The sequence below is a fragment of the Leucoraja erinacea genome, chromosome 2, assembly GCF_028641065.1.
Source record: "Leucoraja erinacea ecotype New England chromosome 2, Leri_hhj_1, whole genome shotgun sequence".
NCBI classification, from domain to species: domain Eukaryota; kingdom Metazoa; phylum Chordata; class Chondrichthyes; order Rajiformes; family Rajidae; genus Leucoraja; species Leucoraja erinaceus.
The window spans coordinates 6200001-6227864 of record NC_073378.1 but is presented as its reverse complement, the minus strand read 5'-3'; the positions used below and the strand labels follow the sequence as shown (position 1 = coordinate 6227864).

At 39.9% G+C, this 27864-nt stretch overlaps 2 protein-coding genes across 2 annotated transcripts in view; one reads left to right on the top strand and one right to left on the bottom strand.

The window, feature by feature from the left end:
• The window catches only part of LOC129706776 (ankyrin repeat and SAM domain-containing protein 6-like), a 50808-nt gene extending 28133 nt beyond the window's left edge, over positions 1-22675 (top strand). Inside the window, exons 8-15 of the mRNA XM_055651251.1 lie at positions 1143-1346; positions 3009-3186; positions 4837-5006; positions 5897-6080; positions 10182-10249; positions 20169-20285; positions 21361-21457; positions 22394-22675. Of these exons, the coding sequence (XP_055507226.1) occupies positions 1143-1346; positions 3009-3186; positions 4837-5006; positions 5897-6080; positions 10182-10249; positions 20169-20285; positions 21361-21457; positions 22394-22443 (1068 nt within the window). The 3' untranslated portion in view covers positions 22444-22675. The remainder of the gene's footprint in view (positions 1-1142; positions 1347-3008; positions 3187-4836; positions 5007-5896; positions 6081-10181; positions 10250-20168; positions 20286-21360; positions 21458-22393) is intronic.
• Positions 22676-25652: 2977 nt separating this feature from the next.
• The window catches only part of pdcd6 (programmed cell death 6), a 32206-nt gene continuing 29994 nt past the window's right edge, over positions 25653-27864 (bottom strand). Inside the window, exon 6 of the mRNA XM_055651238.1 lies at positions 25653-26369. Within this exon, the coding sequence (XP_055507213.1) occupies positions 26271-26369 (99 nt within the window). The 3' untranslated portion in view covers positions 25653-26270. The remainder of the gene's footprint in view (positions 26370-27864) is intronic.

The following is a 27864-nucleotide window of genomic DNA, read 5'->3' as shown; positions in this document are numbered from 1 at the left end:
TTTATGCTGTGATATTTTGTTTAATTGAGACAGTAAACTGAAATATGCAGAAATGTAGTTTATGGCAATGGTACGGTGAAAGAGTGGGAGAGTACAGTTCATTGATTTGCGATCCAGTGATCGATGCATTTTGTGCCTAAAATGTTTTAAAAGGAGAAAACAAAGGAATAATGTTCCACAGTTGTAAGTTACAGGAATGGTTCATAACCTAACTCTTTCAGAAGTTGAAAATGGACAAAAACAGTGTGGGGGAGAGGATCCCAGAAACAGCTACAATGGGAGAGCAAGCAGGAAGTGTGGCTACCACCTGGCCTCACTGACTTAGTGAGTGAGTCTTATGTTCATAAGTCATAGGAGCGGAATTAGTCCATTCAGCCCATGAAGTCTACTCCGCTATTCAATCATGACTGATCTATCTTTTCTCTCAACTCCGTTCTCCTGCCTTCTGCCCATAAACCTTGACATCCCTACTAATGAAGAATCTGTCAATCTCCGCCATAATAACTACTCAATGACTTTGCCTCCACAGCTGTCTGGGGCAATGAATTCCACAGATTCACCACCCTCTGACCAAAGAAATTCCTCCTCATCTCTTTTCTAAAGATACGTCATTTTATTCTGAGGCTATGCCCTCTGGTCCTCAACTCTCCCACTAGTGGAAACATCCTCTCCACAACCACTCCATCCAGTCTGCCTAACTTGACCCAACCCTTGATTGTTGCAGCTTGTTCTTATCCCTAAATCTATGGTTCAGACATTCACTAGAATGTGGTGAAACTTGAATTTTGGTTTCAATATGCAAGGTTATAAGAAAGTTCAAGGATGTGGAGTGGAACTGAAAATAAATCTAGGATGTGAATGTATGTCTTTTTAAGTTGCTGTCATGTCAAAAGAAATGATGGAAAATATTCTTCCTATACAGACTGTTCTGCATATAATTTTACTTTAATGCAGCATGAATTATTTAAAATTAGCCATAACTGGGTTTCCAGGACAACTGGTTGGTAGTTTTACTTTTCAGACCGGGTGCAAAGAATTGTAAAGCAAGTACATTGCATGTTTTGAATGTCTAAATGTCACAGGATAATTTAAAGCCGCAAAGTATCAGCTCTGCTTGTCGTTTTGACATCCCTCTGTTTCAGTTAAGAAATGGTGCACCTTTTACTCGCCTTCCCAGTGACAAGCTGAAAGCAGTTATTCCTCCATTTCTGCCTCCATCAAATTTTGAAGTGTGGAGTTCGGATAGGATACGAATGAACAAAGATGGCAAAATGGAGCATACAGCGTTATCTATGCCTCGCAGGTTTGCAAAGGCCAACTTCAACAGCAGTGGAAATTCTGATATAGTAAGATCCTTTCCATGTTTTATTCCCCTCTAGCACATTTGTTTTCAGGGATGGATTTTGCTGTAATTTTGGGTAGAAACCTTTCAAAATGACTTTTGCACCATGTGAATAGTGTCATAGAGCAATTTTCTCTGAAAATGCAAGTGAATATAACGAAGTCTAGTCATTGACTTGAATCTTCAGGCATGTGCTTAACTTTTTTGTGAGCAAAATTGCAAACATTCCAAAGGGATTTTTTGGCCATTCAAAAGATGAGAAACATAAGAAGCTGCAGATGCTGGAATTGCTGGAGGAATTCTGCAGGTCATGCGGCATCTGGGGACGGGATGGACAGGTAGTGTTTCTGGTCTGGACCCAAAAGTTGTGATCCTTGTCAATGTAATAAAATATTCACAGAAACTTTACTGTGCCCTTGATTATTGCCAAGTTTATTTCGTATTCTTTCGTATGTTGATGTAATTTTAACACATTTAAGTTAATGGTTACATTAAAAAAAACAGCAAATGGGCAGAGTTCAAATGCCTTTAAAGTAATGGTCTGCCAATAGCAGTAATTTCTAGGTTCCAAGAATGTTCATTATTGAGTATAGAAATTTGATCCACATGTCAATGCCAAACATATCTACTAGTTCTATTTATCAGCATTTGGTCGGTAACCAACTATGCCTTGGTGTTTTACATGTTTGTCAAGTCAAGTCAAGTTTATTTGTCACATACACATACAAGATGTGCTGATGCTTCTTAGACATTGTGCATGCTTTCACCTTCTCAATCTTTGTATTTCAGACTTCTATTTTTTAAGTCTAACTAACGATTATCTACAATATTCTAATTTGTATTTATTTTGCTGTAAAAGCAAAAAAATCCTAAACAGATGCCCATAGAAAGCATACCGTGGGGTTGCATCACAGGTTGGTTTGGAAACAGATCTGCCCAATACTGCAATAAATTGCAGTGAGTGGTAGATGTAGCCCCGTCCATCACATAGACCAGGCTCCTCCATTGACTCTATGTACACTTGACACTGCCTCAGAAAATCAGCCAACATAATCAAAGACTTTATCATCCCGATCATTCCCCCTTCGCCCTACTCCCATTTGACAGAAGGTTTAAAGCATGCACCAACAGACTCGGGGACAGTTTCTTTCCCTCTATATTAGGCTTCTGAATAGTCCTACCATAAGCTATGGCACTGTTCACCTCTATCCCATTGAGGACATTGGACTTTTACGTTACAACACTGAGAACTAAATTCTAGACTCTGTGAATTTCCTTTTGCTCTACATATTGTACATGAGTTTGAGGATGTATAGTATCATCTGATCTAATTTGATAGCCTGCAAAACAAAGCTTTTCATTGCACCTCAGTATATGTGACAATCCTAAACCTAAATATTTATCAATCTTGGAGATGTTTGTCAATTTGCTTTTTGGAACTTCATTAATGATATTGGTATGGTTTAATTATTGAAAATAAAAACAAGATATATTTAAATATATGTACAATGGGTAAAGCAAAAAGAGAAAGGAAATAGTGTAGAATATTGTGTAACAGCACCAGCGAAAGTGCTGATAAACAAAATGTGTAAGGCTGCAACAAGTTAGATTGGACAATCTGGAATATCACATTTAGATTTAGTTTCTGTTTCCTTATTTATTTCAGACATCTGTGAGCAGAATGGGGAAATCTGTTAAACTCCCTCCTATTCCAAATCTCACCAGAAGCCCAACATCTCCTCAGAACTCGGGACATTTTAATTATTCTCCACATTCCTCTGGTGGATCAAATGGAGTAGCTGGCGTCAATAGACACTGCATCGGTGAATCACATAACCGCTCAGGTCAGAAGCCATTCTTGGTCTCATGTGGTCAGTTCAACCAGTCAATCCACCAAGACAGTTTGAAATGTACTCTTTTATAGAGATATCGGTCATTTCAGTTAGTATCAGCCAGGCTATCCAAATTTTAATATCGACCTATAAATTTGAACACTTAAGTATATTACAGGAGTTGTTAGGGAAAGATAGATCAGCCATGATTGAATGGCGGAGTAGACTTGATGGGCCGAATGGCCTAATTCTGCTCCTGGAACTTATGAATTTATAACTATGGGGGCATCTAATACAGTCTCACCAAAGTGATCATTGCCTTCTTATTTCCAAGTTCTACCCACATAGCCTTGTTGGACAACCACCCCCCCAATATCTTCTCTAAGCACTGTAGTTACGTTCTTTCTCAACGAAAAAGGCAACGACGCATCCCCTGCCCCACTCCCCTTGCAATATTGCAATTATGCCTGTGGTATCTGCACCCTGAAACATTTAGCTGCCACCCTGTCCTTCCTCAGCCATGTTTCTGTTATGATTATAATATCTCTGTTCCCTGAACTAATCCATGTCCTGAGATTGTCTGAAGAAAGGTCCTGAACTGAAACATCAGCTATCTCTGTTCCCCAGGGATTCTCAATCATTAAAAGCCTCAATCATTAAAATTAATCAATTTAAACCATTTCTCTTTCCTCGCTTTTCTGGTCCTATCAGCTAATTGTGTTCTCTTTGAATACGTTATTTGCCCTCAACTTCTCATCTGCCTCCTTTCCACTCTAGAACCCTCCTGAATGGTACTTACAAACTTCCTTCTCAGGAAACTGATCTCTCCCAGTTTGGGTGCATTTTGTACAAGTCGCCGCTGCCCCAGAAATGATCCCAATGATCCAAAAACCTGAATCCCTGCCCACTGCACAAGCTCTTCAGCCATGCATTCAGTTAAATACTAAAATCATACCTTGCAGGCTAACTGTTGAAAGATTTAGAACAGAATAAATTTAATAGGAATGACAGTGAAATTCTAACTTTTTAAAACAACATTTTAATAACTACTGAGATGCTCAACCACATTCTGCTCTCATTTGCACGTGACATTGAGAGTAATCAAGAGATTGCCACCCTCGATCCTGCTTTTTATCATAATTCCATCTGCAGTCGTTCTGCAGGCACCTTGGACTCTGGCACCAGGGAGGCAACACACCATTCTGGAGTCATGTTGGTGGCCACAGAGTCTCCTGCCTGTCTCCCTAACGATTGAGTCGCCCTGCACTATAACTCTGCCACACTTTATCCTACCCTGTTGTGCCTCGAAGCCAGACGTGCGTGTGCTACAGACCTGAAAGCTGCTGCTTTCTCCCGAATAGACATTTACCCCATTTCCTCACCCCAGCCCCAATAGTATCCAAAGGGTATCATGTTTTTGAGGGGAATGGCCACAGGGGATTGCTGCATTCTCTGCTTGCACCCTGTCATAGTTTGAGAATTGTGAGATGTTTAGAGACCTGCAAAGTTAAATTAAAAATGGGCATAGGGAGCTTTTTGCATAGTCTGAATTTGGGATCTAGAGTAACAAACATCATATTGGTTACCTAATTCTTTGTTAATAATTTAGCATTTAATAATTAAAAGTACATGTAAACTTTTTTTTTTTTTTTTTGAATTCAGGGGGAAGTTCGGATAGTGTCTTGTCCCAAATCGCTGCCCAAAGGCGGAAAGCAGCTGGTTTGCCCGATTTGAAAACAACTAGGTCTGAGATTTTGCCTCAACTTATCTTTGTTGAAACTAACCTCCCTGAACTGCCAGCCTCGCCAACTGCGGATAACTGCATTGTACAGGTAACATTTTGTAGCTTTTGCAAAAAAAAACATTTGCTGTCTTGTCATTGGATGAAATTAGAGTGAACAGATTGTGCAGCTAGCAACTATAACTTGCTGGAAGTGATGATTGTATGACAACATATTACATTTAATTATTTGCACAACATGCAGTCTTGCCATCTTCACAATATAGACGTACCTGTAAAATGGTACTCAGTTTTGATGTCAACAGCATATGAACTATTATGGATTACTTTGGTCACTATTCACTGGCTTTCGACACTGGCTGAGACATTGTTCCTGTTTTAGTGCTTTTAATGTCTTTTAATTTTTTACTGTTTTTATAGTCCTGTCGTCTTAATGGTTTTAGTAGTTTGTAATAACTTTTTGTTGATTTCCCATGTACAGCACTTTGTGGTAACTGATGTTGTCTGAAAGCGCTTTATAAATAAAGTTATTATTATTATTTGCATTGGAAACTATCAAACATTGTGACAGTTATAAGTTGGAGTGATATATATTTATGCTTTACCACATCTGTTATCGCTGATTGTTCTAGTCATTATGTTTATGCCTGTTGCAACAAGGTAGAAATAATCCACTCTCCCTTCCTGCTTTACAGATGTTTTGTTTTCCCCTTACAATTGTTTTCTACTTTTCCTCAGGAGATTGTAGTTGGGGACCAAAAGAAACATTTGTTAACTCATTGTGTGCCAGTCTTGATGGATCAGCTGTTTTTACTGTCTTTTGTTTTCCTGCATCTGTATTACAGCATACTTGCAAGAAGAAAATTAGTTTACCTGATCCCGAGAATAGAATTAAAATATTTGTGTATACATATGTTGCAAAATAATGAACTATTATTACAACAGACGTGCCGCTAACAATTATTTATCTTGCTAATACAGAAATGTAGCCAACAACGTCCATCGTCTGGCACCTCATCTAATTCCAAGAGCACCTCTCCTACTCTGACTCCATCACCATCTCCCACACCCAAAAGTCCACAAGGAGAATCCTCCCTGTCATCATCTTCACATCAACACTCTAAGAACAGTGGTGGATCCAGTAGTGGAACTCTCACGGATGAAGGTAATGTAAGGTCTAAAGAGGTTTTACCACACCCCTATTCCTGAGAGGGATTTGGTAGAAGTGTGGTATTTTGGTGTCTAAATGTTATTGCACCGTATGCCCATTCACTTGAATGACATGCCACTTTGTTTCGTTTCACTTTTCTTCCCTATGCACTGAAAACCACTCAAGATTTATAATTTGTTAAAAGTTTTACCAAATCGCTGTACCTTAATTGGCACACGTGACAATAAAAGATCTGTTAAACCCAGTTAAGCATTTGAGCAATTGAAGGCGGAACAGTCACAGTCAATTCGGGTGATGAGACTAGTTATTTCCTGCAGTGTACTTGCATTTTAATGCTCATTTCAAAAATTTCAGGCTAGCCATTTAACAATTGTCAAAGATTACTTTAAAAAATAACTAATTTAGTAGGATTGGTTGTGAAATGTTAACTTAAAAAATTTGCTTTCACATTAATAGCATTTCCAAAAGTACTGATATATTCAAATAGATTTTGCCATAAATCGATAATTTAGTTTAGATGAAAGAGGAACGTGAGATGCAGTTTAAAGGAATGAATTGCAAAGGCTGTCATTTGAAAGGAGAATAGCTTAATGAGATTTCATCCGAGTTAGTTTAAGGATAGCAGAATTTTGGTAGACCCTGAGTCAATAAAGAGTAATTGGTGATGTTTTGGAATCATAAGTTTAGAAAGGCTGCACCAAATGATCCTGAATTACATGCATTATAAACTGAATAAAAATACATGCATTATAAACTGAATAAAAAGTTTAGAATTATATTAAATGGCAATTCTTGGGTAAGTAGCAGGTGATTAATCTCAAAACTGAAACTTTGTCCAACAGATACAGTGCCCTCCATAATGTTTGGGACAAAGACCCATCATTTACTTATTTGCCTCTATTCCACAATTCGAGATTTGTTAAAGAAAAAAATCACATGTGCTTAAAGTTTACAGTGTCAGATTTTAATAAAGGCCATTTTTATACATTTTGGTTTCACCATGTAGAAATTACAGCAGTGTTTATACTTAGCCCCCCCCCCCCCTTCTATCAGGGCACCATAATGTTTGGGACACAGCAATGTCATGTAAATGAAAGTAGTCATGTTTAGAATTTTGTTGCATATCCTTTGCATGCAAGGACTGCTTGAAGTTTGTGATTCATGGATATCACCAGTTGCTGGGTGTCTTCTCTGGTGATTCTCTGCCAGGCCTGTATTGCAGCCATCTTTAGCTTATGCTTGTTTTGGGGGCTAGTCCCCTTCAGTTTTCTCTTCAGCATATAAAAGGCATGCTCAATTGGGCTTGGATCGGGTGATTGACTTGGCCACTCAAGAATTGACCATTTTTTAGCTTTGAAAAACTCCTTTGTGCTTTAGCAGTATGTTTGGGATCATTGTCTTGCTGTAGAAAGAACCGCCAGCCAATGGGTTTTGAGGCATTTGTTTGAACTTGAGCAGATAGGATCTGTCTATACACTTCAGAATTCATTATGCTACTACCATCGGCAGTTGTATCATCAATGGCGATAAGCGAGCCAGTACCTTCAGCAGACATACATGCCCAGGCCATAACACCCCCACCACTGTGTTTCACAGATGACGTGGTATGCTTTGGATCTTGGGCAGTTCCTTCTCTCCTCTATACTTTGCTCTTGCCATCACTCTGATATGTTAATCTTTGTCTCATCTGTCCACAAGACCTTTTTCCAGAACTGTGGTTGCTCTTTTAGGTACTTCTTGTCAAACTGTAACCTGGCCATCCTATTTTTGCGGCTAACTAGTGGTTTCCATCTTGCAGTGTAGCCTCTGTATTTCTGTTCATGAAGTCTTCTGCGGATAGTGGTCATTGACAAATCCACTCCTGAAGAGTGTTTCTGATTTGTTAGACAGGTGTTTGGGGTTTTTTCTTTATTATAGAGAGAATTCTTCTGTCATCAGCTGTGGAGGTCTTCCTCGGCTTGCCATTTTCTTGGTGATTAGTAAGCTCACCAGTGCTCTCTTTCTTCTTAACGATGTTCCAAACAGTTGATTTTGGTAAGCCTAAGGTTTGGCTGATGTCCATAACAGTTTTATTCTTGTTTCTCAGTCTCATATTGACGTCTTTGGCTTTCATTGGCACAACTTTGATCCTCAGTTGATAAACAGCAATAACAGTTTCAAAAGGTGACAGAATGACTGGTGCTGAGAGCTTTCTTATACCTGCATCAAGGAGGCAATTAAACACACCTGAGCAATTACAAACACCTGTGAAACCATGTGTCCCAAACATTATGGTGCCCTGACAGGGGGTGGGGGAGTTGGGGAGACTATGTATAAACACAGCTGTAATTTCTACTTGGTGAAATCAAAATGTATAAAAATGGCTTTTATTAAAATCTGACTATGTGCACTTTAACCACATGTGATTTTTTTTTTTCATTACAAATCTCAAATTGTGGAGTACAAAGGTAATTAAATAAATGTCGGGTCTTTGTCCCAAACATTATGGAGGGCACTGTAGTTAAACTTAGTCAGTAATTAACAAAAAAATACCTGTCTTTAGAAGGTAGCAACTAACAGTTCATTTGCTGTAAGTTATAGTTAGACAGCCTCAAAACAGGCCATACAATCCATTGCATCTGCACAGGCCATCAAGCATCCTTTTACATTACAGCTACTCTAAACCCATATTAATGTTCTCATTCCCATCAACTCTGACAAATTCTATTACTCTGCATACTAAGGGCAATTTACATTAGCTAGTTAACCGCCCATCCCCATGTTCTTGGAATAAGGTTTGAAACCAGAACATGTGGAGGAAGCCCATGTGGTCACAGGGAGAAGGCTTAAATTCCACATAGGCATTGCTGTGCCAAGGATGTGGTGGTCAGCAATGGAAAAGTTGTTGGAGGGTATTCTGTGGAACAGTATCTGCCAGCATTTGGATAGGTATGGAACTGATTGGGTATAGTCAACATTACTGGTGGAAATTGTGTTTCACAAATTTGAAAGTTTTTTGAAGTCGTCAGAGCAGTGGAAATTGTCTGCTTGGAATTTAACAAGGGCTTTGACAAGGTCCGCATGGCTGGTCAATCTGGAAGGTTAGATAATATGGAATCCAAAATGAGCTAGCCAATTGGATTCAAAATTAACTTGTACGAAGGAGTCGAAGGATAATTATGGATAATTATGTTTTAATTTTGCTAACAATCTACTTAATATTGTTAGTAAATTTGCAGCTGGTAGCAATAATTTTGCTTTAGGGCACAGGGAGGAAGGACATCTAAGACCACCTTCACCAACATTTGACATACCAAAGTTCAATAGCTCACACTTTAGTTTAAACTAATATACTGAGAGAGCCCTTGAATCTTTTCCCTGTGTGCCACATGACCTTTTGCACGTTTTGTCAGTTCTTCATGAAGCTTTGGTATTCTATCATCAGGGATTCCTCTGCTGGCTTCTCACTTACCTGATATGTGGTTCTTGAGCAAAACACAAAGTGCTGGAGGAACTCAGCAGGTCAGGCAGCATCTGTGGAGGAAATGGATAGATGATGATTTGGATCTGGACGCTTCAGTCCAATATTTTCTCTTGTCAAATTTGGGTCATTGTTCCTTTGGACTTGTGATGCTTTGCAGCATTGTGGCTGCTCTTTAAGTTCTGATTGCTCTCTCAATTGGGATTTGAAATTTAAACAGGTAGACTTGTGTGTGAACCAATTGACAGGAAAGAGCTTATTTGGATGTGTATTTGCCACCGCCTTTCAGGTTTCCTATTTTGCACTTGCCTGCTGTGCCTCTGTGCCAGAGTGCATTAAAATTGCAGTACATGTTGCTTGGAAGGTGCACTCCCTGGAGGAATTATAAATGTGAATTGATTATGTGATGTTTTTGAAGGCTGGAAGCTCTGTAAATGAGGTTATATTTGGGTACTGTCTTTTATGTGAGTAGGTAGTACTTCTGATGTAGTTTTCTAATGTTTTACTATGTCACAATTAAACACCATGGTCTAAATATAATTAATTAAATATCATTTGACGGCCAACAGCATTCATATAAATGATGGCTGAAGTACTGTTGGTTAACTAATTTATGTATCATTTATTTTCCCTAGATGAATTATCCAGTATTTTAAAAAAGCTGTCGCTTGAAAAATATCAACCTATATTTGAAGAACAAGAGGTAATACCAATATTTGCAGAGCATTCCAAGTGGAGTATAATCTTTCTATTTCGATAAATCTTCAATTGCAGGTGACCGTTGCTGTTGGACATTGTGTTCCTAGAAAATAACCCGTGGAGCCAAGCTGTATTATCTGTGCATGTGTTTCTTTTCCCCACATAAATTAAATGAGAGTGTATTTTATATATTACACTTTTGGGTAATGATTTGTGAATTCTGCAAAGGTGTCCTTTTGTAATCCAATTGTCCAAAACATGGAGTTGCCTGCGTATTTTATCTTTACATTCTGCAAAAAAGGGAATAAAAAGAATGTATACCCCAACTTTATTTGATGCAAGCAACGTGGATGTTTGCCATATATATAGTTCCTTAACAAACTTTGTATATAGTTTGCTTTTCAAGATGCAACGTTTACTGTATGAAAAGGTAAAGTGCTGGATTGATTGAAATGCTGAGGCCATTGTTTTAGTCAAGGTGTTTTTAATTTACCATTTTGTTTATTGTATTTCAATTTATTTCTGTTTTTTATCATCTTCACCAGAAATGGTTTTATTTCACATATTTCCTTCCTAGCTTAGATGAAACGAGAATGGAGCCAGCTCTCAACTCCTGCTGGTTTAGGAGCAAAATAAGGTTGACTTGCTTACACACATGTATCTCTTCAGATCATTCCAAAAACCTTTTCTGCTAGCTTAATTATTGATTTTTTTTTCATGATACAGAAACAAATGTTGGTAAATGTTAGCTTTCAGTTGTTTTACAGTATTTTATACTGTTTAATTGTTTTTCAATTTCACTTCCTAATGGAATGTTTTTAGAAAGTATACTAATGTGTGTGTTTAGCTGACTTTTCTGATTCTTGCAGCTGTTTATTTTGCTTATTTCAATGCAAGCAATAGATTACGGTGTCCTCTGTAATGTTTGGGAAAAGACACATCATTTATTTATTTGCCTCTGGACTGCACGATTTGAGATTTGTAATAGAAAAAAATCACGTGGTTAAAGTGCCAATTGCCAGATTTTAATAAAGGCCATTTTTATACATTTTGATTTCAGCATGTAGAAATTACAGCAGTGTTTATACATGGTCCTCCCCATTTCCGGGCACCATAATGTTTGGGACCCATGGCTTTACAGGTGTTTGTAATTGCTCAGGTGTGTTTAATTGCCTCCTTGATGCAGGTATAAGAGAGCTCTCAGCACCTAGTCTTTCCATCACCTTTGGAAACTTTTATTGCTGTTTATCAACGATGATCAAAGTTGTGCTAAAGAAAGTCAAATAAACCATTATGGGACTGAAAAACAAGAATAAAAATGTTAGAGAAAACCTTAGGCTTATCAAAATGGAACATCATTAAGAAAGAGTGCACTGGTGAGCTTACTAATCGCAAAGGGACTGGAAGGCCAAGGAAGACCACCACAGCTGATGTCAGAAGAATTCTCTCTATAATAAAGAAAAATCCCCAAACACCTGTCTGATTCAGGAGTCGGGTGTCGATTTGTCAGTGACCACTGTCCGCAGAAGACTTCATGAACAGAAATACAGAGGCGACAATGCAAGGTGCAAGCCACTGGTTAGCCGTAAAAATAGGATGGCCAGGTTACAGTTTGTCACAAAGTACTTAAAAGAGCAACCACAGTTCTGGAAAAAGGGTCTTGTGGACAGATGAGACCAAGATTAACATATCAGAATGATGGCAAGAGCAAAGTATGGAGATGAGAAGGAACTGCACAAGATCCAAAACATACCACCTCATCTGTGAAACACGGTGGTGGGGGTGATATGGCCTGGGCATGTATGGATGCTGAAGGTGCTGGCTCACTTATCATTATTGATTATACAACTGCTGATGCTGATTCGTAATGAATTCTGAAGTGTATAGACGCATCCTATCTAAACCACTAAAATACTAAACATGACTACTTTCATTTACATGACATTGCTGTGTCCCAAACATGATGGTGCCCTGAAATTGGGGCACACATACTATGTATAAACACTGCTGTAATTTCTACATGGTGAAACCAAAATGTATAAAAATGGCCTTCGTTAAAATCTGACAATGTGAACTTTAACCACGTGTGATTTTCTTTTTTTTTTTTTTCCTTCTTTTTTTTCCTACTACAAATCTCAAATTGTGGAGTACAGAGGAAAATAAATCAATGATGGCTCTTTGTCCCAAACATTATGGAGGGCACTGTATTCTATTCCATTTCTATATTTTGTTTGTCTTCTCTTCCTGCAGTCTTCCGCTTTAATTCTTTCTAGATGTGAAAGTAACCAGATGGTATATACACATCTAATACAGAATATCTGCCGTCTGATATTGTGATGAATCTGATGGTATGTATTTACAGAATGGGTTCTTTTAAACAAAAACATCTTTCTGCAGTCCAAAACTAACAGCAGCATTGTAACTATTTGTTTTAGAAGAGGAATGGATATGAAGTAATTAGTAAATGAGAAATAGCCATAATTTCACAATACAAATGATCCTATTTTGATTTTTAAGACATCAGTGATACTCCCACTTCTAATGAAAATGCCACACTATACTCCTGTGGCTATAATTTTGTTGGGAGAAATTATTTATTCTACATCTGAAACGGGAGATTAATAAAGTCTATTCAGAGTCTCAGCTTATCCTGACAACAAATGACCTGGCCACGCACCTTGATAGTAACGTCATCACGGATTTAGTTGTGCTGGACTTTTCTAAAGCATTTGATGTCATCCCACACCAGAGACTGCTTTGGAAGGTTGACTTCTATTGTATTCGTTCCAACACGAAATGATGGATTTCCAGTTTCCTGACAAAACGTCTTCAGCGTGTGTGTGTGTGTGTGAACGGAAAGAGCTCCAATTGGCATCCAGCGTTGAGTGGTACACCTCGGCGTACAGTACTTGGCCCACACCTATTTTTGCTTTACATAAATGACATCCATGGAAAAAGTCACAAGTGCGACCAGACATTTCGCTGATGATTGTTTGCTGTACCGTCCAATTAAGTCAGCTGATGATGAAGATGCTCTTCAAAAGGATCTCGATACTATAGTTGAGTGGTCACAACAATGGGGCATGCAGTTCAACCCTTCCAAATGTGAAACCATGCATGTCACCAGAAAGAGGAATCCAGGCGAAACATCTTACAATATACTTGGTGGCACCCTTGAAGAATCCAAACAAACCAAGTATCTTGGCATCAAATTGCAGAATGATCTGTGTTGGAATGGTCAGACTCATCATGCAATGGTGAAAGCAACAGGTGTCCTAAACTTTCTGAGGCGCAACTTTCATCATTGTACAACTTCTGTCAAGGAGAAGCTATACTTCACCCTCGTTAGACCTCATTTGGACTAGGCAGTTGCAGCATGGGACCCATACACAAATAAAAACATTTCTTCCATCGAACGTGTCCAAAGACAGGCGGCTCGATTTGTTACTAACGCCTATGAGAGAGAGAAGCGAGTGTCACCAAACTTCTGAATTCTCTGGGGTGGAACCCTCTCCAAGATAGACGTCAAGCTCACCGTTTGACCTGTTTTTACAAAATGATAAATGGTCAGATCGACATAGATTACAAGACCTACACCAAACCCAAACCAATTAGGAGCAGACGAGGGCATTCGATCCAATTTGTGATCCCAGCTACAAAGACAGATGTGTACAGCAATTTGTTCTTCCCCCGCACAATTAAAGCATGGAATAAGCTCCACCCAACTATAGTTACCCAACCAAATGCAACTAAATTTAAAGTAGCTCTTTCTTCCCAATAACCCTTTCTGGCTTAAGCCCTCCCTTCACCACCTCCAGTTTAAATTCCATTTGGAATATTTTGGAGGACTTAGAAACCAAGAAGAACCAAGAAGAGTTTAAAATTGTTTTTTAGTTTCTTTCTGATACATTAAATATGTATCTACTATAAACCCACTGACTCCCATGGCTATCTGGACTACACTTCTTCCCACCCTGCTTCCTGTAAGGACTCCATCCCCTAATCCCAATTCCTCCGTCTACGCCGCATCTGCACCCAGGATGAGGTGTTCCAAACCAGGGCATCGGAGATGTCCTCATTCTTTAGAGAACGGGGATTCCCCTCTTCTACTATAGATGAGGCTCTCACCAGAGTCTCTTCTATACCCCATAACTTTGCTCTCGCTCCCCATCGCCCCACTTTTAACAAGGGCAGAGTCCCCCTTGTCCTCACCTTCCACCCTACCAGCCGTCACATACAACAAATAATCCTCCGACATTTTTGCCACTTCCAATCGGATCCCACCACTGGCCACATCTTCCCATCTCCTCCCCTTTCGGCTTTCCGCAGAGACCACTCCCTCGGTAACTCCCTGGTCAATTCGTCCCTTCCCACCCAAACCACCCCCTCTCCTGGCGCTTTCCCTTGCAAATAGGAGCAGAGAGGTTCTACGGCAGTTGTACAGGATATTGGTGAGACCACACCTGGAGTATTGTGTACAGTTTTGGTCTCCAAATCTGAGGAAAGACATTCTTGCCATAGAGGGAGTACAGAGAAGGTTCACCAGACTGATTCCTGGGATGTCAGGACTTTCATATGAAGAAAGACAGGATAGACTCGGCTTGTACTCGCTAGAATTTAGAAGTTTGAGGGGGGATCTTATAGAAACTTACAAAATTCTTAAGGGGTTGGACAGGCTAGATGCAGGAAGATTGTTCCCGATGTTGGGGAAGTCCAGGACAAGGGGTCACAGTTTAAGGATGAGGGGGAAATCCTTTAGGACTGAGATGAGAAAATCATTTTTCACACAGAGAGTGGTGAATCTCTGGAACTCTCTGTCACAGAAGGTAGTTGAGGCCAGTTCATTGGCTATATTTAAAAGGGAGTTAGATGTGGTCCTTGTGGCTAAAGGGATCAGGGGGTATGGAGAGAAGGCAGGTACAGGATACTGAGTTGGATGATCAGCCATGATCATATTGAATGGCGGTGCAGGCTTGAAGGGCCGAATGGCCTACTCCTGCATCTATTTGCTATGTTTCTAACTGTCGTTATACCTCCCCCCCCCCCCCCCCCCTTGACTCCATCCAAGGACCCAAACAGTCTTTCCAGGTGCGGCAGAGGTTCACTTGTACCTTCTCCAACCTCATCTATTCCATCCGCTGCTGTAGTTGTTAGCTGCTCTACATCGGTGAGATCAAGAGTAGGCTTGGCGATCGCTTCGCCCAATACCTCCGCTCGGTTCGCAATAACTAACCTGATCTCCTGGTGGTTCAGCACTTCAACTCCCCCTTTCCATTCTGAATCCGACCTTTCTGTCCTGGGCTTCCTCCATGACCAGAGTGAGGCCCACCGTAAATTGGAGGATCAGCACCTCATATTTTGCTTGGGTAGTTTACACCCCCAGGGTATGAACATTGACCTCCAATTTCAGGTAGTCCTTGTTTTCTCCTTCTTTCCCCTCGCCTTCCCAGCTCTCCCACAGCCCACTGTCTTCACTTCCTTTCTTCTTCCCGCCCCCCCGCCCCATCAATAGGGTGTCGACCCGAAACGTCGCCTATTTCCTTCTCTCCATAGACGCTGCCTCACCCGCTGAGTTTCTCCAGCATTTTTGTGCACCTTAAATATGTCACTGTACTTTCAATACCCAAATGTAAAGAATGCACCACAAAAGCATATAATATGCAAGTATATCAAGTCCTCTATATTTATAAGGGAAACACAGGTTTCCTGGTGGTTGACACAAAAAACAGAAACTTTTATACTGCAGAAAATTTCACCAAATTTAATTTTACCTACTAAAACACAGGTGATTATAGACAGACACACACTTTATTAATATTACCAAGTTATACATCCATTGAAAATCAGGCCGCCTGATCTTGTTTCCTGCAGTATTTTACTGCCTTTCTGTACGATTTGCTCAAAGATTGTTCTTCCATTCTTTTAGTTTTTTAATACAACTAAATGCATCAGATTCAGCATGTATAGCATTTAATTCAGCAGTAGCTCATAATCTGTACCTCCTGCACTAGGTTGCTGATTCACAGATGTGGATTCTATTTCATTCTCTCCTCATTTGGGTTTATTTGTTGCTAGATTTACTGTCTTGTTATCATTGTGCTTTACCTAACTGCAGGCTACCCCGGCCAACATTGGGTTGCAATTGGACCATTGCTGTCTCCATCTGCAGAACATAGATTAGCTTTACAAAAGTTAGCGACTAGTATTCCAGTCCACCTGATAACTGCAAATACTTGTACAATGATGCATATCCGATCTCTGGTGCAAGTCTATTTTGCTGATCTATGACTAAAAATTGTTATTGGGAGAATACTAACAAATACAAGAATTAGTAAGAGGCTTTGGTGAGATCATGTTTGGAGAAATATTTACACTTTTAATATTTTGCCTAAGGAGTGAAATCTTGCCTTGGTGGCCGTTTAATGAACTCATTATTCATTTCCTGGGATACGTGTAGCTGGGCCTAAACTCTTTCAGAAGAAAATTTGAATTTAGGTTTATTATTGTCGCATGTAAAAAAAGCTTTGTTCAAACCAAACTAAAGTACAATAGGTAGAGCTAAGGCAAAGATACAGATGAAGAATATAGTTTTCAGCATTGTAATGCACCAGTCCATAGTCACAATGGGGTAGAGGAGAATCAGATAGTACACTAGTTTATGGAAGGACTGTTCAGAAGCCTGTTGACGGGGGAAGAAACTGTTCCTGAGTCTAGTGGTGCACATTTACAAGCATCTGTACCATCTGCTGGATGGGAGCAGGGAGAAGGAATGACTGGGGTGGGACGTCTTCCTTTCTATCGGCTGCTTTTCCGAGGCAGAATGAAGTGCAGATGGAGTCAATGTTGAGTAGTCTGATTAGTGCAATAGAGAGAGCTACATCTACAGCACTCTGCAATTTCTGCTGTCTTGGGCTGAGCTGTTCCGAAACCAAGATGTGATTAACCCAACAGTTACAAATTTCTACAGCTGTACCAGAGAAAATATATAGTCAGTGGGCGGACATGCCAAATTTCCACAAAGGCATTGATGTGCCTTCTTGGTTGTTGCATCAATGTAGTCAATTCAAGACAGATTGTTGGTAATATTAATGAACCTCTGGATCATAAGTGATAGGAGCAGAATTAGGCCATTCGTCCCATCGAGTCTACTCTGCCAATCAATTATGGCTGATCTATCTCTCTCCTAACCACATTCTCCTGCCTTCTCCCCATAATCCCTGATACCCATACCAATCAAGAATCTATCTATCTCTGCCTTAAATATATCCACTGACTTTTCCTCCACAGCCTTCTGTGGGAAAGAATTCCACAGATTCACCACCCTTTCCACTCTGGCACCATTGATGTTGATTGGGGCTTGTACTCCATCATGCTTCCTGAAAACTATAATTTGATCATTTGACTTGCTGACAATGGGGGATGGGTCCTGACATATTACTAACTTCTTAATCTCCTTCCTGTACAGAAGTACAGGATGATTTCCTAAACAGATAAAGATAATAATTTTGCCAGATTTGGAGAGAAATTTGTGTTTAGATGCTGGACATCTAGTTACTAAATTAATTTGATAAGAAGCGTGTAAAACAAGAAAAATTCCGGAATAAGTTGTTGGATAAGGAGGAAGTTGAGCAATTTACTCATGGTAAGGTTTAAACTTGGGTTCATGGATCTTTCCCCTTCTCCATCCAGTCTTGTTCAATGTGCTGTTTTATCCTTGAACCTTGTATTATATTCAGCTTGAAATACTGATTGTACAACAATGTGCTGTTAGTCCATTTTTGAGCAAGTTAGTTTATTGAGCTTCAGCCACTGGATGTTGATCTGTCTTATCCTATTTGCTAAAGTGCAGTAGTAAGATTTCATAGCGGTAACTTGTGAAGTTTATAACCCTTTGTTTTAATCAAGTAGCAAAGATTCTTTGTTTCTCTTCCCTTCACTGCCTTCTTAGATCATAGTTTCTAATGGAAGTAATCCATTTTATGCTACTGTACGGTTCTGATATTATTAGTTGGTGACATTAAAACCTGAAATCAATTGCCTGTTTTTTGCTATGCCTACCACTTATTCTGTCTTGGAGTTTGAAAGATGCCTGTCATCATGACACATATCTTCCTATAAATATCCATGAAGGATGGATTTTGACACCACTCCCATTCCAATGGTTAATCGCTTAACATAGGGTAATACTTATTTTCTTCTATATGACATGGTGCTATATGTTTGGTTTATTATCTGGATGTTAAATTTTAGATTTCTTGTAAATGATGTGTATAATTTATGAGACCAAGGAAGTTCAGTCACTGGGGCTAACATACTTGCATTTGAATCCCTGAAACAAAATATCTTCCAACTTAAAACATGGCTATTTGTGGATTTTATAATGTTAAAATAAGCAAAAATGTTTAGCTTTTAAATAAGTACTATTTCAAATTAGATTTTTTGGCTATGTGGATATTTGAGAGTATCTGAAGAGGTTAATTGGTAGCAGGAGCAGGTATGTACAATAAACACAGAATAACAGAACTTTTAGCCCACCATTAATGTTGGACAAACTTTCTGTATGGATCTGTGGCAAATATGTCTGCCCAAATATGTTCCGCATCGAGCTTTTGTTTCTCTGCCAGCACTTTGTCTCCTTCTGAATATCCACTGGACTCTGGACTCTGGTCTTGTCCACGGGGGGGGGGGGGACTTACACTTAGAAATGTTATGTAAATGAAAAAAACTTTATCTCCATTCTTCCAGTAAAAACGTAAAACATAGAACAGTACAGCACCTAAACAGCCCATAGTGTCTGTGCCAATCATGATGCCAAGACCAGCTCTTACCTGCCAATGCATAATCCATATCCATCCATTCCCTGCATATCCATCTTGTTATCCAGAAGTCTCTTAAATGCCACTATCATATCTGCCTCCATCACCACCCCCAACAGTGTATTTTAAGCACTTACTACCCTCTGTTCACCTAAATCGATGCCATGTAGTATTTGATATTCCCATCATGGGGAAAAAAGGATCTGACTGTTTACCCTATCTATGCCTCTCATAATTTAGACTTCTATTGGATCACTCCTCAATCTCTGTTCCAGAGAAAACCATCCAATCCAGGCAGCATTCTGGCAAACTACTTCTGCAGCCTCTGCAAAGCCCTCACATGCTTCCTGAAAAGGGTGACCAGAACTTCCCTCGATACTTTAAATGCAGCCTAACCCAAGTCCGATAAAGTTACACATGACTTTCTCCCTCTTTTATTCAATGCCCTGACCAATGAAGGCAAACATGCCATATGTCTTCTTTATCACTCTATCTACTTGTGTTCCCATTTTCAGGGAGTTATCGACTTGGTCCCCAAGATCTTGCTGTACTTGTTTAGGGACTTTCCATTAATTGTTATTCCCCTTGCATTTGACCCCCCAAAATGCAACAACTCGTACTTTAATTAAACTGCCATTTCTCTCAGAGTAGCTGACCTATATCCTGCTGTTTACTTTGATTTTCAGATAATTTGTTTATCTTGTATTAATTTAACCATCGTTAATTTGAATGACTCTCATCTTCCTTTTCCTCCCAAAACCCTCATTCCTCCTCCTCCACCATTCTTAGCTTTTGCCCAAACCATGTTTATGGCAAACTTGTTATGAACTGTAAATGCATTTGCCATTAAAATATAGATTGTATTCAAATATGAACTTGTTTCAAGGATCAGTAGGTCTTTATACTACTGCTTTATAGCAGAGGCCATGATGTGAATTTTGGACTAAATTATGTTTATGAAAATAACATAATTTATGAAAATGTTGTCCATTTGGCAGTGGGAAAGATGGTGCCCATTTCGTAATAGAACCATGTGTGGAAAATGTTCATTAGAAGAATATAGATGTAATGTTACCCAAGTGCACGATCTCTGTCTTATTTCTCTAGGTGGATATGGAAGCATTTCTTACGTTAACTGATGGTGATTTGAAAGAGCTGGGTGTAAAGACAGATGGTTCAAGGCAACAAATCTTGGCAGCAATCACAGAGTTAAATGCTGGAAAGGTATCAATTGAAATAACTTCACTATTTACTATAGCAAGTGGGGGAGACAAGAGAGTCCTCTTCTTTTCTAATGGACAAATTGACTTTTTTGCATATTAATCTCAACTGAGGTTTATTTTGCATTGATTATATTGCAGAGAGGTAAGAATGAACATTGTTTTAAGTAATGCTATATTATAATAATTTAATTCTCATGCTGCTGTCTAGCTACTAATGATGAATGCCTTTTCACTGTCTTTTTAAATCTGTGAAACCAGCCTTTTAGGATGCACCCTGACTTGATGAAATTCTCTCAGAGTTCTAGGCCCTTCCAATGCTGAAAATTGACCAAACTCTCCCATTTAGCAAGTGGTGCACCGGGGACCAGCTTTAGGTTCAGAGTGTTATCTAGATTTTGTAGTAGTGATGGTAGTTTGATACGCCAAGACCACAAGCTGTAGAAGAGACTACATTTCTCACATCGGCTTCATTAGCTATCTCAGAACCCACCAAACCAGAGTTGGAAGCACGTTATCCTTGGTCCTGAGGGAATGATTGAGCAGGGGAAACTTGCAGCCACATGTATGTAATTGCTGAACTTGTTTCCATTTAAAATATCCAGAATTTGAAAGTATAATTTCATTTGAATCTTTTTGGTTGCTGTCAATGACTAAGTTCAAGCTCAAGCTTTATGGTGTTAAAATGTGGACTAACAATAGTTTTGTGATTGGGTAAAAAAATAGGTATTTAATTGGTGGAGTAGGGGGAATAACTCATTTGACTGCATTCTCCACCCCTCAACGTCTGAGCCCCTATAAAATATAGAATGAATAAGACCTGCAATTATACCATAAATCATAAGAGCAAAATTAGGCTATTCAGCCCATTTCGTGTACTGTGCCATTGAATCATGGCTGATTTATTTTTCCTTCACAACCTCCTGTCTTCTCCCTGTAATCTTTGATGCTCTTCCTAATCAAGTACTTCTGCCTATAAAATACTATTATTTACTCCCTTGGCTACCTGCATGTAATCAATGCTGTAATGGATATATTGATGCAGATACTATAAATATTAATATTTCTTTCAAATATAGGGACGTGAGAGGCAGATACTACAGGAAACTATCCATAACTTTCATTCTTCATTTGGGAGCAGTGCCAGCAATTCTCGTCAACTTAATTTTCAGCAATGTAAGTTTTTTTTTCTTGAATAGAGGCTAAATCACACTCGGTCATAGAAGTAGCTTCTACAAATATCAGATATGTGGATTTTTAAGACCTTTAATATATATCTTTTTTTAATAAGCCTGCTAATTTTCTGATGAAGATGTTATTCAATTTTCGGCTAATTAGGTAATTCTCAATTGCCTTGGAAGCCGACATCCTTTGCAATAAGATAACATTTGACATGTACATAAAGATCTCCAATTATAAACAACAGGAATAAAATCTACTTTAGTTTTAGTTCAACGTTTAGTCGTAGGAAGAAGGACAAGTAAGCTGAGTTAATGGTTTGTGAAGACACTAAAATGTATTGCCTCCATTTTCATAATAGTCTAGTTCCTATTTGAAATTGCAGCATTAATAACAGTTCCATAGACATTTCATTATTGCACTGTATTTGATTTTAATAATGTTTTTTGTATTCCATAATACATGACTAGAAGAACTAGTTTTGCAGATGGGCTGAACAGTTGAAAAGCTCAACATGATGTGAACAGAACCATCTTCTTGTGCATAGAATATTTTGCAAGTCTAAAACGCGAGTGTAGCTATAAAGTTTTCAAGTTAAAGCTATATTAGTTGTACATGTAAACATGTACAGATACAAATATTCAGATCTGAAACATTAAATTTTCCTTTCCACAGATGTTGTTTGACCAGCATGATCTTTATTTTATATTGTACCTTTGGGATCACCTCCTTATTATACTTTGTGTTCAATGATAAAAAACGCTATGCAGCCAGATTGTAAGATCTTCAGATGGGTGTTAAATACTAAATGGTGGACTTGGTTTTCAGTAGCCAAGCCTTTTTTGGAGAAGTTTCCCATTTCTACTGTAATTATTTGTTTTGTGATACCCTATTACCTATGCAAAATGAAATTTGCCTTTTTAATTTCAACAGCTCCCATTGCCTGGATTGGTAGACCAACGACAACAGTGGATAAGAGATGACCTTGAATTGGGCGGGCGATTCACTTTCAACAAATCCTCCATAATCTAACCTTCAAGATTAGTGTTTTGTGTATGCATCCTCAATCATAACTTCTGCCATAGCAGGTGACTCAAGGGTCTCAAACAGAAATTGTGCCAGTATCATGAGGAATCATCGAATGCCCAACAGAATCGAGATTTGTCATTTGTGCAATAGATGAAATCCTGCCGCATTTTAATGATTCATTTTTTTTAAATAAACCCAAGCACCGAAGATGCCTTTCAAAATTTGCATACAATATTTTACAGTGCAATCAGTATCAAGTGGCATAAATAGCTGCTGAGTGATAATGACTCAGATGAAGTTGTATATTTATGCTCATGATTTATCTATACTTGCTCCAAGATTTACGACAATAAAGGCAAGAAACCGAGTGACATTTTATATTCTTCAGCAACAAAGAATTTAGAATCTGGCTTGGAGACCAGGGTTAGGGTGAAGACCATCTTCTGCTTCAGCCAGTGCCAGTATTTTATTCCTGGACAGCTGGTAGCAACCAGTATCCTGAGAGTTGCTGGGTACACTTGTCCCTGTGGGAAATCCACATTTGTAACCATTTTCAGGAGTTTCTCCTTTGCAGTAATGCAGAAAAACAGGAAACTAAACAGCAGCTGGTTGGATCATGCCAATTAATTTCTCATTTCCTTTATTATACAAGCTCATCCATGACAAGCCAAGTGCAGAATTAATGTAGAGCAAGCATCACTCTTTATTTTGTAAAATTTAAAGCTATTACAAATAAAATTAAATGAATTCTTTGTTTAAGTCTTGTTCTTTTCAGATGTCTAACAAATCCATTTCTACTAATAGTAAGAATACAATTGGCAATAGGTGCAGGAGTAGACCAATCGGCCCCTTCAGCCAGCAGCACCATTCAATGTACCCCGTTCCTGCCTTTTCCCCCATATACCCTGACTCCACTATCTTTAAGCGCCCTATCCAGCTCTCTCTTGAAAGCATCCACAGAACCTGCCTCCACCACCATCTGAGACAGAGAATTCCACAGACTCACAACTCTCTGTGAGAAAAAGTGTTTCCTCTTCACTGTGGCTGACCCCTTATTCTTAAACTGTGGCCCTGGTTCTGGATCAGTTGTCCAGCATTAGTTGTACAGTTGCATCAGAGCATATTTTGAGAAACTATAAAAAAGGGACTAGTTGTGTACACACAGATGCACCCCTGAATTTACCTAATCAGGTTAAGAGCAATCTGTCACTGCCAGCAAAATTGATCTTTAACATTTAAGTTATTACATTAAATTATTTTTATATGGCTGCAGGTAACCCTGAAGGTGGCATGCTTCCCATAGAGAGGTGTAAACTTATTTTTGTTTTGGAAAGTATCTAGGTTTCTGTTCCTGACAAAAAATGTCACTATCTCCAGGCAAATAGACAGAAGATAATTGAATCTCCAATCTTGACTAAATATTCCATCTGACCATTTTTAGATGATAGGAATTCTCACTTGGTTTACATTTTTAAAGCAAGCAGCTTTTTCAAATGTTACATGCCATTCCAATGCACTACTTGTAGTAAAAGGTGCCTGGGTGAGGAAGAACATCAGCGAGGAGACAGTCTACGAGTGCTGGAATCCAGAACTGCTGGAAGAACTATCCTGAAAAATAAAAGAGTTATTAGTGTTTAAAAAAAATGTTGAGATTCTCTCTCCTGAGGCCCACGCCCCTTCCGGAGGGACTATAAAACACGGAAGTGTTGAGTGCCTCAGTCAGTCTCTGCAAGATGTGGGAGCGAGAGGGTCACGTCTCTGTCTGAGCTGTGAATAACACTGAACACATGTCTACTAAACTGTGAGTGTGGTTTTACTGACCTGGAGTGCCCTTAATGTGGTTTGAAAATGAAAATGTGGTTGGTTTGAAATAAAGCACAGCAAACGGTTGGTGGTGGTTGGTTTGAAAACAAGCGCAGCAAATGGTTGATGGTGGTTGGTTTGAAATGGCATATGATTAAAAGTCTAAATTTGACAACTTCCTGTTTGCACTGTATATTGATTTTAGATAAAACTCTACCACTTATGGCTGTGATTTTTGGCCATCTTGCGGAGTCCCCCTCCTCTCATCAGATGCAGAGGATTCTTCCCATCAATGAAAAATAAGTGTTATTAGTGTTTAGAAAATGTTGAGAATCTCTCTCCTTTCAATCATGCCATGAAGGCCACGCCCCTTCCGGTAGGGGGGGGGGGGAAGGATTATAAAACCCGGAAGTGTGGGTGTGGGTCAGTCTCTGCAAAATGGGGGAGGGGAGGTCACAACTCTGAGCTGCGAATCACCTGAACATACTGGAAGTCTACTGAACTCTGAATGTGGTGGTTTGATGGTGGTTTCACCCTGCTTGAATGGTATGAAACTGCATTTGAATTTAGTGGCCTGGCACCCTGCATGAAATGGTATGAAACTGCATTTGAATTTGGTGGTGCTTGAAATGGAATTTCAAGGAATAGCCGTGAGTCAACTACCAGCCCACCCCAAGAATCCATTTGGCCCACAATGTTCATACTAGCCCTTTGGAAACCAGTCCCTTCAGCCCACAAAATCAATACTAGCGCTCCAGAAAGCCCCCCCCCTTCCCAACTGGCCACCGATATTTGAATTGGTGGAGAGGTGGAATATTGCGTTGGGGGACCAGCCCTCCCGTGTGTACATGGGACTTAACGGGTTCCACTTAGTCTAGTACACAATATAACCCACTTTAGTGTCGTCTGCAAACTTACTAATTGTGCCTTGTACAATCTCACCCAAATCATTGATATAGATGACAAACAGCAAAGAGCCCCAGCACTAAACCGAGGCAAACCACTAGTCACAGGCCTCTGCACCGAAAAACCATCACCTACTGCTTCCTTCCATCGATTTTCTATCCAGTCAGCTAGCTCAACTTGGATCTCATGTGATCTGACCTTCCAGAGCAGCCTGCCATGTTAATGCGTTGCCGAAATCCACATATACATCGACAGCTCTGCACTCAACCTTTTGTTACAACCTCAAAAAACTCAGATTGGCGAGACAGTATCTCCCACATACAAAACCATGGTGATTATCCCTGACAATCCTTTCTAGGCCGGAGTAGGCCATTGTACTGTGGGAGATTTTTTTTAACAAATATTAGTCCATAAGTAAAAGTGTAGTCACTTCAACAAAAATGCATTCAAGGTGTACTGAAAAGTTTGATTTATTTCCAAATTTGAATTACAATAGGCATACATTGTTACAATATGAATATCTGGCACATTCTACCTGTTTATACATAACATACACAGCACTTAATGGAATTTGTTCTAAGTATAGTTTATTCTTACATTTGTTACATGATTAAATTGATTTTCATTTAATAAAACAACATGTTCAAGAACAATGATTATAAAATCACTATTAAGCAGTTAAAATTAATCGAGACAAACCTGCCAAGGTTGGTTTGCACCACAAATGTTACAGTTTTAATCCGAGAGATTTATCGAATTTTGCATCACTGTACCTGAGAAATAAGGCACCATGCACAATGTTTAATAAAGCTATTTTATGCTTACAGGAGGCTTGTTAACAAAACATTATTCTCTTGTAATATAAGACAGTATGGCACAGATGCATGCTAATGACATTAAAATCATAAACAGTAATCAATTTATATCCATTTTACAAAGTGCAATTTGGTGTTATATAGATATGCATGTTTTAAAACCAGGTTTAAATTGTGTCTATGATAATTTGTCTGTTAGTTTGCTTTAATAGTTGACCAGACATTATAAAGGGGAAGGATTATAAAGTAGCAAGAATTTATACTACACTTAATATCATTGTGAGATACTGCTCATATGAAACTTGTATCCAGCCATCTTGGTCGGTATCAAATCGTCTGAATACATCCGTCAGTCTCTGGAGAACAGAAAAACTAAACTTTAGCAAAAGATCAATATTCAAATTAAATATTTGACATCCGTTGTTAAAATCCTTTCATGCCACTGGGGGGTTGCGTTGGTTGCTGTGTCCCCACCAGGCACCGGACCCGAGCGAGGCCCAGAGCAATCTGAGGACTGTCAAAAGCAGCGGAGGGCCGGCCGATCATGGCTACCCCCACCAGTGTGACAGACGATCGGGCGGGGGAGAGGGAGAGGAGGTCGTCCCCTGTAACGGCCGCCACGCCTGCTTTTCCACCGCACTTCCCCGCGCCCGCACTGTGAAAACGACTGCTGCCGCTATGTTGTAGAACTTTAAGGAGCCCAGCGGAGCGTGCAACACGCCCTGAGCACGTGTTCAACGGCTTCAATCCACGCAGACAAGGACTTCTCCAGAACAACATTAGCGAGAATCCACGGGCTGCACAGGGCCCCGGAACTGCGACTCCAACCTATCCCACGATTTCACAACACAAGAAATCGAGCAGGCCATCCGATGGCTGAAAACCAGTAAGGCACCAGGCACCGACGGCATCCATCCGGAATACATAAAACACCAAGGCAAGAAGGCAACTGACTGGCTGTGCTCTTCCCTCTCCACGTGTTTCCGCTGCCTGAAGCAGCCAAAGATCTGGCGTCGTGCCAAGGTGATCGCTCTGTCGAAGCCAAACAAGCCTAGCGATGACCCCAAGGAATACCGACCCATCTCACTGCTGTGTGTTCCATACAAGCTCCTGGAACATGTCCTCCACACACGTCTCAATCCAGTGATCGACCCCGAGCTGCCTAAAGAACAGGCAGGCTTCCAAAGCGGTAGGAAATCGGCGGACCAGGTGACCCTCCTGTGCCAAGACAGAGGACAGCTTCCAGGCAGGGGAGAAGGCAAGAAGGCAGGCGCTGTCTTCTTGGACCTCACAGCTGCATATGATACTGTGTGGCTGCGTGGACTACACATGAAGCTTCTAGAAACCATCCCAGACAAGCACATGGTGAGCTTCATCATGGAGATGCTGAGCAACGGCAGCTTCAGGCTACACACCAGCAACGGGCAATGCAGCAGGTGAGGAAACGCAAGAACGGCGTCCCACAGGACTCAGTGCTGGCACCAATGCTGTTCAACATCTACATCCATGACCTGCCTCCAATCCAGTCAAAGAAGTATGGCTATGCTGATGACCTGGCCATCCTACTCAGTAAGCCATCCTGGGAAGCAGCAGAAGAGGGCCGGCCTCTCTGAAGACTTGACCATCCTGTCTTCATACCTGAGGAACTGGTGCCTCAAGCTCAGCATGGGTAAGACAACATCTTCAATGTTCTGCCTTAACAACAGGGAAGTGACCGGCGAGATGAACGTCACGGTGGATAGCGCCCGGTTACAGTCCCAGCCCGTCCCCATGTACCTCGGTGTGAAGCTCGACAGAACGTTGTCAATCAAGCAACACCTGGAAGGTGCCAAGGCAAAGACAAGCGCCCGT